The following is a 14,434-nucleotide window of genomic DNA, read 5'->3' on the forward strand; positions in this document are numbered from 1 at the left end:
GGCGGGGGGGGGGGGGGGGGAGGTTGGCAATCTATCTAAGTCTCTGAAAAAGAGGGTATAGACATCGAATTTGAATCAGCAAAAAATTTGCACAGTGGGTGCCACTGTTAGCACCCTTCCGCCTGGTATCCCTCAATCAGCTGATCGAAGGAGTAGGTCACAAATCAGATGCAAGCTCCATTTGGGTATTCTGGCAGCGACCCGCAGCTACTGTTAAAATACAGCGGGGGATTCATTAATCCATAATGTTCAGCGCGGATGGAGGAATATGTTGTATTTTCTTGGTTCAGCCCGTGGGTTGAATGAAAAAAACAACCATGTATACCTGGCTTCCTTTGATTTTCTGCTCACTAAGGCCAGGATGTATTTCTCAAACCAAAATTAGTTTTTCAACTTTTGAATATATTAGGGAATTGATAAAAAAATTGAATTTCTTGCCTTTGTGTCATGTTAAGATTTGCCTTCACTTCCTGTCTCAGCGACACGACAATAAGTGAAAGTTAATGTCTTCAATGCAAAGGGAAATCCCCTCTTAGATACAGTAGTCTTCACAGGAACAGATGTCCCGTTGCAGGATTTTCTCTCACCTCCTGCTATGACAACAATTGTAAAGTTTGGGTTGACAGTGATCACCAAGACAAGACCACAAATAGAAAGGGTGAATCTACCTAGCACGGACGCAAAGAGCAATATAGAAAAACCCGAGAGATGTTCTAACCCTACAACACTTTATCCAAAATTCAATTCAAACTAAAACATGGAAGTGACGTCAACCGCACCTGGGTGATACCATTGGAAGGGGTGACACCAAAATGACCACCAGGATGGCCGCCGTCAGGTAACACCGCGTGACGTAATCATGCCTGTGCACAATGAGGTCATGTGCATGCGCGATCTGGGTGACACCATGCCTAAGGATGCCCCTACATGGACTAAACCTTCAAAACTGCAGAGCTTAGAATTTTCTGTTGTTACTGGGCTATTGTGGTCTATATAATGTAGTGATGCCAATTTGCTATTGTTAAAAAAACCTAATTGTGATTGTGGGTTGAGGTTTAATAACTATTGCGAAACTGGGCAGGGGCACTCCATTAATTAGTTAACATGTACAGCATCTGTTCTCTGTTCAGTCCCACACCAGACGGGGGTGGAGGGGAGACCATAGTAGGAAGGAGTAAAGTTACAATGGAGCTTTGTTCTGTGAGCACAAGGCTGGGTTCCATCTCAAAGCAAGGCTTTCTGCGAAGGACAGAGAATGGTTTGAGAAACTGTTTCTGGAAGAGCCTAATCTGCATTTTCCTGTAACAAGAACCATTGTGTAGAGATGAAATCCTTGATACCTTTTTTTTATTGCATTTATTTGTGTGTTTTATAAGCAATACTGCATGTCATAGAACTGACATTTCAGTGCTTATTAAAAAATCATGTTACCCGACACGGACCCTCATCCATTGTTTTGTATTGAGAAGAAAATCCTCCACAATACTGCTCTTCTGACATACACATATACTGTATGTAAATGGTGGGAGTAGAGCATGTAAGCTTTCAAAATACAATTTCACTTATCTTCGTGATTAAAGTTAAAGTAAACACCCAATCACGTGCAAGAAATAAAGAAAAAAAGTTTTTTTTTCTTGTGCATAATTGGACATTTGATGTCAGCACAACTTTACCTCATTCAGTAAGCTCAGTGAATGTTCCCTTTGCAAGGTGAATTTTCACTTAGCTTAATACATGCAAAGAAGCTGGGCTGACTTCAGCCATCCATTCACAGTCCAGCAAAAATCCTGTTTTATTTTTACTTGCACATGACTGGGTATTCTCTGCAAAGTGATGTTTCAAGTTGTTTTACTTCACTTACCATTGAAATCAATGCATTGTGCAGGACCCCACTGTCGTGCGGTGTAGTGCCGGTGTGAAGCTAGCCTTAACAAATCTGAAGCAGGAAGCGCTGAGAATACAGCGCTTCCTACTCCATTGATATCACAGCAGATCAGAGAATAGACTTTCCTCGATTTGCTCCTGCTCTCCATCCTGTCACCCGCTGCCGTGGTCATGGGCCCCCCCATCCTAAAAAAAAACCTCCTAGGCGGCCCTGCCTGACACAATTGGTTGCTAGGATGCCAGCATTCTTAGCAACCAATGACTGAACTGGTCTTGGTTATGGCTGCTAGTGTATCCACTGTCAGCCAGCCATGACCCAGTGCAGGCCAGCAATTGCAGTCCGGACAGAACAGCCACTAGGTCCATGTCCAGATATGGGGAAATTTCACTTTGCAAAGAATACCCAATGATGTCCAAAGGAAATAAAACAATCAGAAATATTGCTTGTTTATGATTGGATGATGAAAGTCTCAGCAGAGCATCATCTCATTCATTAAGCTAAGAGAAAATTCCCTTGCAAAGTGCAAATTTGTTTGCAATGTGGACAGCCTATTTGCCTTAAGTAAATCAATCCCAAACAGTCAAAAACCAAGGTGTGTGGCTTGGTTGCTTTAATGTTTTAATCATGCGGACATGGTCGAGAGTTTCAATTCAATTCACCTTAACATTAGAATGGGTAAGTTGTGTAATATACTCTAAGCAACTTTAACCATCCAGTCATTATTAGTGCAAAATATGCTGCATCCCTTGGGATTTTTTTTGACGAGAGCATCAATGCTATGGCTAAAAACACCTTCCTAGTGAAGGACTTTGGATGACTGTCTAGAGGCTAAAATAAAGAAAATATACTCACCTGATCCTCGCTTAGCTGCTAGACTGGTTCCCACAACTTTTTCTCCCCTGGGCTCCAGCGATCTAAGGACCCATGACATCAACACGTCTAATGCAGCTATATTAGACGTGGGGATGCGGAGGGGGGAGAAAGTTGAGCACTGACCACCACAGGACATGAGGATCATGTGAGTATATTTTAATGATATTATCCCCTAGACCAAAACAAGCGTACTCCCCGCACTGCAAGGGTTAATTTGACATATTCTGGAGTTCTTTAAATAGGCAACAGCAGGAAAATGAGGCTACAAGGAGCACAAGGGTCACCAGAATTGAACTAAAGGCTGGGGAAAAAAACTGGCAAATTTTGAATTGTGCTATATTCAGATGACTCTGTTTAACTTACAAACCCCACTTCCTCCTACGGCTAAACCCCACCATTTACCAGTCCACGGTAGCCACACTGACCAGCAAGGCTCTAACACAGGTCTGTTAAACCATGGGATGTGTTTAGCTCTAGGAGGAACATGGCGAAAGTCCAAGCCCTATATGCAATGTATTGCCAGGATGCAGGATCTCCCTGGGCTCCCAGAAATCAATGAGAGAATTATGAAAGGTAGATGATGCCTGTATGCTGGTAGTATTTTTAGGTTGGCATATAACTGTGAGATGTGGGTTAAGCCCATTGATGTTCAGGTTTTATTATAGTCTAAAGATTGTTCTGTTTTCACATGTTCTTATAACTTTGCTTACCTCTAAGAAGTGGTCAGCTGCATCATGCAGGAGCATCACCAGAGTTCCCGCACGCATATAATTAGCACAATAGGAGAATGTTATCAGGAAGATGGTGGCAAAGTGATGTACTATCTGCTCCTTAAGGTCCTGTAATCAAGGCATCAAGACAATTGTATGTTAAAGAGAAGAAAAAATCTTCTGCAAGTCAAAGGTTACTTTATAGGTTATTTATTTATTTTCATACAAAAAAAGTGGGACTACAAACAAGGCACTAGCTGCTGTATATATATTGTTATTTTTCCTGTACAAATTTCTGCCCCTATTTCCTGTACTGAAAGAAAAACTAAACTCCATTGTATTGATTTAACAGCATCTTTGTATGTCCATTTCTGAGTCAAATTACATTATGGGGTTTATATCCACCGGCCGAGTGAATAACCCAGCCGAAGTGAAGTGAGCCGAACTACGTTTGGCTATTCACTCCAGCTTGGTACGGCTGATTTCAGCCGTAGATCGGCTAAAATCAGCTGTACATCGTGCTCTGCATGTTCCGCTGAGCTGAAGTGCAGAAGGACTGGATCCAACATCTGGATCGGCTGAGCCGAAGCTCCAGCGGCTCACTTGCTGCCGTTCGCCCCTATTCTCATAGGGGCCGAACAGCAGTGAGTGAATAGCCGAATGCCGCTGAGTAGCATTTGGCTTGGTTATTCTGCTTGGTACCTCCGTACTACCAAGCAGAATAGAAAATAGTTAAAATAGTTGGAAAAAAAAAAGTTAAAAAAATATTACAATTTTTTAAATAAATAGTGAAATTAAAAAATAAATAAAGATATTTAAAAGAAGAAAAAAACAAAACAAAAAAACAATTGGGAGGAGCTAGCAGTGACAGCTAGCTCTGCCCAACTGCTTTCTATTGGCCGGCAGAAGACTCTAGCAGGTCCTGCCCAATGAATATCAACTGTGCGGAGTCGGCCGTGACGTCACTAACGGCTCCGCCCAGTTGTTATTGTTTAATGACAGATCAGCGTCCCCAGGTCATTTGGGGACGCTGATCTTTCATTACAACTGGGCGGAGCCAGCCACGAGATCATTGCTGGCTCCGTCCAGCTGTCATTCGCTGGGCTTACGGCCAGCCTCTGGCTCGGCTGAGCTGTTCACCTGCCTTGGCTGCTGTACGGGCTACGTCTGAACCGAAGGGCTCCGGTGGCCGAAGAATCAGCCGAAGCTACGGCTGGATAAATCGGCTCCTTCGTGAATAACCCCCTATATCTTATGGTTGTGTTCACATTATTTGGATGAGCATCCTTTGTTGTGCCTTAGTGCTTCCGATCTCCTTCAGCTTCTTTGCAGACATTTTATTTTATTTTTATAGTATATAGGTGTTTAGTTCAGAAGTACAAACATCAGATATCCCCAAGAGATACATATATCTATTACCTAGATTCTGGGACAAGCCCCATGCAGAACATATCATTATGACAAAGAAAAATTTGAATATTTTCCCTTAGTATGTCCAAAAGCAAACATCAAATGAAGTCATGCAAAAAAGATATAAGTTGTGGAACCTTAACAACGAATGGAGCGGAAGAAAAGGAAGGGAAGAGAGGGGACAAGGTAAGAAAGAGCAAGTAACTCCTCAAGGCCTCCTCACTTGAAGCTACCATTTCAACTGAAGACAGGGTCATGTGCCTTTGTTCTTGCAAGTATTTATATACAGTGTATATATAGGCATAGAAAAATTAGATAGTTGATGTGCATGTTAGTAATATGATACTACTACTATAGGACAATATTTAATATTAAACCGGGGAATAAATTAAGCAAATTGGTGCATTTGTGATCATATCATGACAGTACACCTGCTATCTGAGAGCAAGCGATTCCAGTTTTTCCAGAATTGAGCCCATTGATAGTGTGCATTGGGGAAGAGCAGTTCGTAGGTAGAATGGGTATTAAGAATTTGTATCACAGATGTTAATGTAAGGTGTAGATGTTAAAAGAGTTTTTTTGTTTCCGTAGTCAAGCTACAGAGAGTGCTATTATGTGTGGGTGAGAACTTGGAGGAGGAGCTCATGTTTTAAAGTAAACATGTCAAGTGATCAAACAATTATATCATACTGCAGGCCACTATGTTTTTTGTGAGCTTGGGAATCCTCTTGATTCATAACTCACGTTTTAGATTGGATTAGCTAAGCCTTGCTTACACCGGCGCCAGGGCCGGTACTAGGATTTTTGCCAACACAGGCAAAGTTGAATTTTTGCGCCCCCCACCACCCAGCAATGCCCTATCCCCAGCCAACAGTGCAGTGAGGGGTCATCAGTGGTTAGTAGAGGCTTGCAGATTGGACTGAATGGGGCAGGGTGTGGTGAGTGCTTTGCAAAAAATCAGACCCTGTACATTGTGGGCCACAGAAAACTATTACAGGAATAGGGCCTGTTCACACCATCTCCAGACCAGTGCGTTTCTTATCTGCACCTAAATTGCATACACAGTAATTCCAATGGTTTTAAATGAGGTTCGTTCACACCATTGCGTTCAGTTCCATAGCGTTTTAAAAAAGTACAGCAGCATGCATTTTTTTGCACTGGAATGTGCAGAAACGCATATGCAGAAATGCATCCAGATCTGGTCTGGAGATGGTGTGAACAAGCCCTTAACAAACATACCTACATGTCCCTAAAGAGCACCAATTATCTCTTGCCAGGTTCACTTAACTTAAATTATGCACACATGTCCATTTGTGCAAATTATTTGATTTGACCAATGACTAATGACCAAGTGCCTGTAAAACGTGTAATATTGCTTCTCCGAACAAGAAGATGACTGTATCGTTATCGTTATTTGTTCTTTATAGCTACTGTACTCAGTATACAACTCCCTGAATTAAGTAAACATAAATACAACAGAAAATACTGCACTATAAAGATTACTCTACATTCTTCATAATGATGTAATATAATACAAATCTGCAAACATTTGCTTCAACATTCCTTTCATCTTATCTTTAGCAAGGCATATTAGTGTTTGCACTGTACTACAACCTGAAAGATATTATATAACATAAAGCAAAAATATTCAGTAGGTAGAACTATGCACGTTAGCAGAAATGACACAAGCTACACATACCTTTCTTTTTACATCAAAAGCTAAAGTGATGAGCATTGATGAGTAAAATCCCAGCTGCAGCATGTAATACCAGTACAAGGAGGACACCAATGGCTGTAGAGAGGTGAACCACAAACATATTCAATAAGATACAAAACATATTCAATAGCATACATATGAAATAAATAATTGCTACAGCTATATATTCCTCCATCTCCTAATATTATCGTTTACTTGAGGCCCAATCCCCTTTACTAAATGAGTAAAGTTCATCCAACTACACCAATCCTGGGATTGAAACTAATGCACTTATCAAAATTATACCATAGGTATAACACAGGCATCAGGGTGCTATTATAAGGGAATGTTTAGGAAGTAATATGTACAGATGGGAACATACAGTAGTTATCTGCCTCCCCAAATTTGTTCTATGCCCCGCATTGGTAAAAGTGTACAGAATATTTATCACACAAGTTACTGATAGAGTTAAAATCAGACTGCCTCTAGCAAATGATTTCCATCAATTTTGCATATATTTGTAACCCCTGTGCCTGCAATGCTGGTAGCCAACCACAATAGATTTGCAAATATCTGCAACAAGTGTATGCTATGGCAGGGGGAGGCAACCTAGCACTGCAGCTGTGATGAAACTGCAAACCCCATGTCTCTGCCTCTGAGAGTCATGCCTGTGGCTGTCAGAGTCTTGCAATACCTCATGATACTAGTAATTCCATAACAGATGGAGTGCTGAAGGTTGCCTACCACTGTGCTAGGACTACAATGATGAATAAATCGCTTTGCTAATCGGAAATCTAACTATTTGTTGGTAGCAGGTCCATATTTATCATTAGGCACAGTAGGCAAGTGCCTATAGAAAGCAGTTTTTTCCTATATAGTTACTGTGGTCACACATTTTTCGCCAATTTTCCCCATCCATCAGAGAAATATGATCATCTCACCTAAGCATAATTACACATTATGACAATATAGTAATCAGGTCAGGGCCAGTAAAACAAGACATTGGACAAGACATTGTGTAAAGTGGTAAAACAGAGGGGAGGGGTGCTACTTTGAGCACCATAGGCTGTGTGCCCACAGGCTCCATTGATGGAGAAATTAACCTTTATTAACAGAATCCACATTTGCAACACCTTGGTATTAATGTGCTGCTAATGTGGTGATGGACAACAAATAGCTAAATATCTCAGTAGCAAAAAGATTCAATTCTTGGTGTAGCTCTAGCTTTAGCAATACACTTATTTAATTAAAAATGATCAGGGGGGTCTAATATCTTAGCACATTACTACAAGGAATAGTGGAACACAGAATTGTAAGCTTTATATGGCAGTTGGTAACACGATAAATACCAAAGCATTGGTTACATGGTCTCTGTGGAAGGAGGGGGATCGTTTTTTAGGTAGATCTACAATCTTGGTAGTCTTCTCTGAAAGTCAGTCCCCCAGGCCCCTATAGAAGAAGCCAGATGTCTAGGCACTTAATTTACTTTGTGTTAGTTTAATACAGAAGGACTGTCAGACTAGATTAATTTTAATTTTGCCTATAGGTCTGCTTTGTGTTATTTGTATGGTACTTTAATTATTGTAACTGAATACTTATATTAGCATAGGTTAATCTGATCAGATAATTAGGCATGCACAGTAAGTATTGGGATGATGTTTAAGGAGAGTATAGATAATGCAGGGCAGTTGAACCAATGCTGCAGTATATATGGTTAGAAAATCTGCACATGCAAAATGTATCACATAGGAATACAAATATCATTCCAGCCCCAGCTATATCCAAATAAACTCCATCCAAATCTACTCATATTTGAGTAAACTATGCATGCTTACAAGGGTCACTAGTTTTGTGGTCTATCAAAATAATATTCAAAAATTTTAATTTTTATGTAGTAGGCTGGAAGTCAACTGAGTGGTTTTGCAGAGCTTTTGCACCCCTTCCCTGTTGAGTAACAGCAGTCAAAGCATCTAAGCCAGTTGCTGAGCAGTTGGCCACTCAAAACCGAGGCTCTAGCTGTCTTTCTGAGCACTATCAAAAACACTGCTGGGACTATACCAAGCTCAGAGCATAAAGTGCAATTCAACCAAGGTTAGAAATAGCTCCCCCTATTGAAAGACATGAAGGCTGGGTTGAATGTCAGAGGTGGCCAGTTTATGGCTTTGTGTGCTGTAGCTGTTAGAGGAAAATCACCTTGAGATGGTAACAAAGATATAAGCTTGCCAAGGAAGCAGTATAATATAAATACTGCATATACTTTAGCACAGCCATTCTCACCTAGGGTTCCTCCAAGGGTTGCTAGGGGTTCCTTGAGCTGCAGCTGATTGACTTCCTATCTGATGGTGTCTGCATGGGTCTGGATCCAACACCACTTGGTAAAGCCAGCAACATGACACCAATGGTCTTAGGCTGCCTGTAAGGGTGACATTCTAACCACCACTGTAAGGGGGGCATTCTTCCTGTTGACCCCCAACAAATAATTTTAGCAGGAGTTCCCTGACACCTAAATTTATTTCAAGGGTTGTTGTTGTGTAAAAAGGTTCAAAAAAACTACTTTAGTATGTAGCCCTATCACCTTTTGTGAGGTGGCTACTAGAAATGTAGTGATTGCCAGAGCTGTAGTCAGTCTGGGTGAATTATAGTTGGTATTTATCTGGTTAATTCCAGGTGTTCTTACATTGATTGTATCTGACTGAGTGAAGTGTGGCTCTGCTGTGGTGTGAGACAACCAATGGGGGACACAGAGTGAGTGTGTGTGCAGTCCACCAGCCAATCACTGGAGCTCTGATAGTCAGTTTTGCATGCTGGGACTCAGAGGGTCAGAGGGATTACCATGTGCTCAGCCTGGAACAGGTTAGTCCAGGTTGGGGTGTTGTCCAGCCTGCCCCCAGGCCAGGCCTGGAGGTGGGAACCCTTGAGTGCGAGAAGAGTTTTGCTAGGGCTCAAGTCTGAAGGAGGCCTTTGCTACTGATTGAGAAGAGGAACCAGGGAAGCTGATGGCTCCTGGAGGGCCGAGGCTGGGCGGCACAGAATCAGGCAGCAGCGGCTGCCTAACGAGGAAAACTATGCGGCCGCAAGGCCCTAAGAGAGGCTGCCTAATTAGAAAGCTGCCTGGTGGAGGGGAGGGCCCAGTGAGATGCGGTCCGGCTGGCTTTGTACAGGAGGTGGAGGAGAAGCAGCGGGTGGCTATAGCATGTGATCTGATGGCGGGATGTCCCAGAAGCAGGCTGGGGACTGCAATATATCCTGTTGGTACTGATGGCACTTTGAGCTGCAGGTAAGAGGATCAGCACATGTATGCAGGGAAAGGGACTATGCACAGTCCTCCTGAGACCCCATACAGCCCACCTGAGACCATGCACAGCTCTCCTGAGACCCCGTGTGCCCTGTATGCAGTGACTGACAGGTTGCGCTAAATTTCCTAAACAGGATGGGGTGGGACAAAGTTAGTTTGAGGAAGTGCCTGAGTTTAGTCTTGCCTAGGGCAGCACAAAACCAAAATACACCACTGACTGCAGGTAGTATGCAAAATTATTTGATATGTATGTTGCCAACAGATTTGAATGCATAAGGAAGACCAGCAAACCTGAATGATGGCATTATGCCTTAACTGTTTTACAGACAGTCATTCGTAATATAAATTTTGGGTTGTCAGAAGAAAATACCACTATCTTCCAGCTCACAGATCCTGACACAGATCCCAAAATATGCCCTGAAGTTACTTTGCTAAGCATTGAAACTTATTCAAGGAGTCACTATAGATTACTCTCTTTGAACACTCCTGCCCTCAGCTAAGGCATGTGCACAAACAATGGCATGATTAAGAAACATTGCCGAAAGCTTTCAGAGATCCAGTCAGGAAACAAACTGCTATGGATAGTGTGTATGGAAAAAAACTGCCCAGTATAACTGCACAAGCAGAATCATGCATCATACGCAATTCACAAATACAAATTTTTAATGCAGATTAAGGTCCTAAAAGACAAAATCTCCTTAACTGTGTACATCCTATAATTCTATCTGTCCTTTTTCTTTTAGATTGAGCCCCATGATTAGATGGGAAGTAACAAAACCCTTATTCCTGGTAAACACTATCTTGCTACTTTTCTAATCCTATTGGATCATAAAGAAGTAAATTGTTAGGGACCACACTTCATTGTGTGTGTCATTTGAGCAGCAAGATTAAAGGAGAACTATGAGGTGGGTGCTTTTCACTGACCTCATAGTTCTAGCCCACCTGTGACAATGAGACTGTCACAGGTCGGCTCAGTAGATCGGGAGGTGAGCGAACACATACCGGCGTTCGCTCACTTCTCGATCCTGTCACAGCTCTCTGCCGTGACAGGGGAGTGGCTGGATTCCCCCCTCCCCACTCCGATCCGCCAGCGCGGACAGGGGAGGGGGCGGGTACAGCTGGCTCTGCCTCTAGATAGGCAGAGCCAGCTGTCACTCACGCAGCTGGGCGGATCCAGACATAATTGTCGGGATCCGCTTCAGCAGCGGCGTCTCAGTATACCGCGAGCTGTAGCTCGCGGTATACTGAGCTTAGGGTGACGGGAGGGCGCTAGTTTGTGTCCTCCCGTTACCCTAAGGAAAACTATGGGGAAAAGCCCTAACCCCATAGTTCTCCTTTAAGACCTGGTTCACACCGGGGCGTTTTAATGCGCGTTCCTACGCGCTGTAAAACGCTCAGCTTGTGAAAACCAATAATTGTCTATGGGTATGGTTCCCACCTGGGCGTATTTCAGCGCGTAGGAAAGTGCTGAAAAACGCCCTACGCCCAAAGAAGTACAGGAGCTTCTTTGGGGCATATTTTCCGCGCGTATCCATTAGGATACAGCCGGACAGCCCTCGTAAACGCGCGTTTGTCACGCTTTTCTTTTACCGCAAATCGCTGTAAAAACGCGCCGCAAACGTGCATATTCTGTACGCCCAGGTGTGAACCCAGCCTTAGGATCATCTGCAAAGAGACAGACTGCTACCCCTATACATAATTGTGTAAAATGCCATAATAACAGTAGCAAATGGTTGATCTACCACCATCTGATAGACTAAGTATGGAAACACCCTTTATGTGTGTTAACTTTGATGTCTTTAGACCACTGGCTGTCAAAGCATGCAAAACCCATGATGGGCAAGCTGTTATTGGGTATCAATTTTCACATGTATACCAGGTACCTCCAGATATGAGCCTGTGACTCATTGTCCTATTTAGGCTACAATTCCAGTGACTCACATAGCTTTCCTTTGCACCCAGAAGCTAAAAAGAGTTATGGGGGAGTAAATGAAAGGTAAGTATGGACTGTTTTTGGCACAGGCAAAGCATAAGTAATGTGAGGTACTCTGGATTTATAGACTGGATGCAATGGGATTGATTTACTAAAAGCAAATAGGCTGTCCACTTTACAAAGGAATTTATATTTTGTAGGGGACGTTTACCCTTGGTTTAGTGAATGAGGTAAAGCTCTGCTGACCTCCATCATCCAATCATGTGCAAGGAAAATTACTGTTTTAAAAAAATCTTCCTTGAAAAGTCCCCTTGCAAACTAAAGAGCCTATTTGCCTTTAGTAAATCAACCCTTTTGTCTCCATCTACAGTATGTACAGTGAATCTCTTTTAGTTACAATCATGCTACTTGTTTTGGTAAGTTTGCTTAGTTCTACTAAGTGCATTCTGCTACTCTTTAGATCTGCACGCCAGATGCCATTGTCTTTTTTTGTAAAACGTATCCTAAATAGTATCCTTAATGTTTATCTATCACTTTCTATAACCTGTTTTCATGACTACCATGGTAATGTATATAGTTTGTTGGATACATTTTATTGAAATGTGTCTTGGTTTAACGGAGAATTATCGGGACAGTTAATATACTCTTAAATTAACTGTCTTCGCAATACCCAGTACTCTTCCCTCTTCCCAGTACTTAGAGCCGACATGGGACACCTCAGCTGTCACATGCCAGCCTTGTGCCGAAAGCTGAGCCAACATATAACCACTGATCACTCAGCTCACAGTCTCCTCCATGCATAAAGCGATGACTGTCAATCACTCATTAGATGATCGACATGGGAGAGATAGAGCCAGCTGTCAATCAGCCAGCCGCGTAGATCCCAACAATATTGTCGGAATCTTTTCCAGTGGTACCACAGCTCTGTACTGTCAGCAGGCAGTAACCAGCTATATGCTGACTTTTGGTCGCAGGAGTACATTAGTGAATATAGTCCTGTGACTCAAAAGAGAAGTAAAAAAAAAAAAAGGTTTGGCTCTACCTCTCTTTAATAGAGGGCAGATGGAAATCTCAAACAGTTTTTTGCTTTTTATCTGCACTACACTATGTTAGATTACTAAAGATTACAATGACCCCTACTACATTTTATCCACTTCTGGATTTCAAATATAGGAAATATGTCCCAAAAAACAACAACGTTTCTGGGAAGTATCTCCTACATTTAGCTCCTCTTACTCTTTTGCTGCTCCCCCCACCGCTATTACTGGCACTGTCTGTCAAAATGACAGCCAGGAATTGCTCTGTAGTACAAAGCAGGATTGGCTGTCAAAGCACAGCTCCTCCTGTGTAAAATGAAACCTGCAGCTAGTTTGCAAGTGTCATTGACTAATACAGTGTAACAATGTATAGTTATGTTAGTTAGTTAGTTAGTATTTAATTCAAATGGTAATCAAAGGTAATTTAAAGCCTATCTGCAGGGAAAAAACAGCCCTTGCAGTGGGGCTACCCTTGCACTGCAAGGGTTAACTGCTCATTTATGTTCGGGGTATTGTGAAGACTTCTACTTACCTGATCCCGTTTCCTCGGCAGTCGGAGCTCACCTCTTTCACTCTGATCCAGCTCAAGGACTGCCCCTTGGCATCCTCACGTATATTGCAGGACTATGGGCCCTGCATTGTACGCAAGGACATCAGCGGGGGCCTCTGATCGCCAGGGAGGGGGGAGGGCTGTGGAGGCAGTGGCAGCGGGGATCAGGTAAGTAACTCCTTTATACTGGTCCCCAAGACAATGTAGAGTGTAGCATGTAGATTAGTGCAGTATGGAATATACTGTATGTGATGTAGTACAGGGCACGGAGTCAAGCTATGAGGGGTATGTATTCCATGTGTATGGAGTGGAGTTCTGGGTTGTATACAATATATAGCAAAATGTGCACTGTTGAACTATGTAAAGTATGGAATTCAAATAGTATACAGTGCAGCAGTGTGGATGATGTAACATACAGTTAGAGTGGTGTGCAGCAAGGAATATACAGCATAGCATACAGAGAAGAACACTGTAACATAAAGTGTATACAGTACAGAAAAAAACAAAAAAGCGCCAGAGAGGAATGCTCAACCAGTACAAACCAATGTACACGTGAATAAAATTAGAATCAAAGTCTGTTTGGAAATTGATGATTGAATTAAAAATTGGTGAATGAGTAAAATAAAAAACACGTTTAAAAACACGTTTAAAAAAGTGTATACAGTGTACATAATGGATTGCTGTGTACTATGTAGAACACAGGAACAAAAGGGAGGTAATGTTCTTTGGAGATCTAAGACCATTTAAAGTCTCCCTTGCTATTAAGTAATAAATCAAGCTTATCTACACAGTAGAACACAGGGTAGTTTAGAGTGGTGTGGAATATGTAAAGGAACATGTATTGAGTGGGACTGTGCTCAGTATAGAATGTACAGAACAGAGTATAGAAAGGAGCAGAGTGGTAAATTTAACATTCAGTATAGAGAGTGGAGGGGACTGCACTTTAGAGCATACAGTACATTGAATAGCACAATGCGAGCGGTGCGAAAACAGGTGACTGGGGATGCGTGAAGAGAAGATATAGGGGAAGCAGTTAATGTAGAGA

At 42.3% G+C, this 14,434-nt stretch overlaps 1 protein-coding gene across 1 annotated transcript in view; it reads right to left on the reverse strand.

Annotated features, from left to right (window-relative positions):
* The window catches only part of LOC108792262 (ceramide synthase 4-like), an 85,790-nt gene that overhangs the window by 16,628 nt on the left and 54,728 nt on the right, over positions 1-14,434 (reverse strand). The window contains exons 7-8 of the mRNA XM_018563000.1: positions 6,578-6,670; positions 3,469-3,597 (exon numbers count right to left, since the gene is read on the reverse strand). Coding sequence (XP_018418502.1) covers positions 3,469-3,597; positions 6,578-6,670 — 222 coding nt within the window. The remainder of the gene's footprint in view (positions 1-3,468; positions 3,598-6,577; positions 6,671-14,434) is intronic.

Source organism: Nanorana parkeri, unplaced genomic scaffold (assembly GCF_000935625.1).
Source record: "Nanorana parkeri isolate BGI_ZX_2015 unplaced genomic scaffold, ASM93562v1 scaffold621, whole genome shotgun sequence".
Taxonomy (NCBI): domain Eukaryota; kingdom Metazoa; phylum Chordata; class Amphibia; order Anura; family Dicroglossidae; genus Nanorana; species Nanorana parkeri.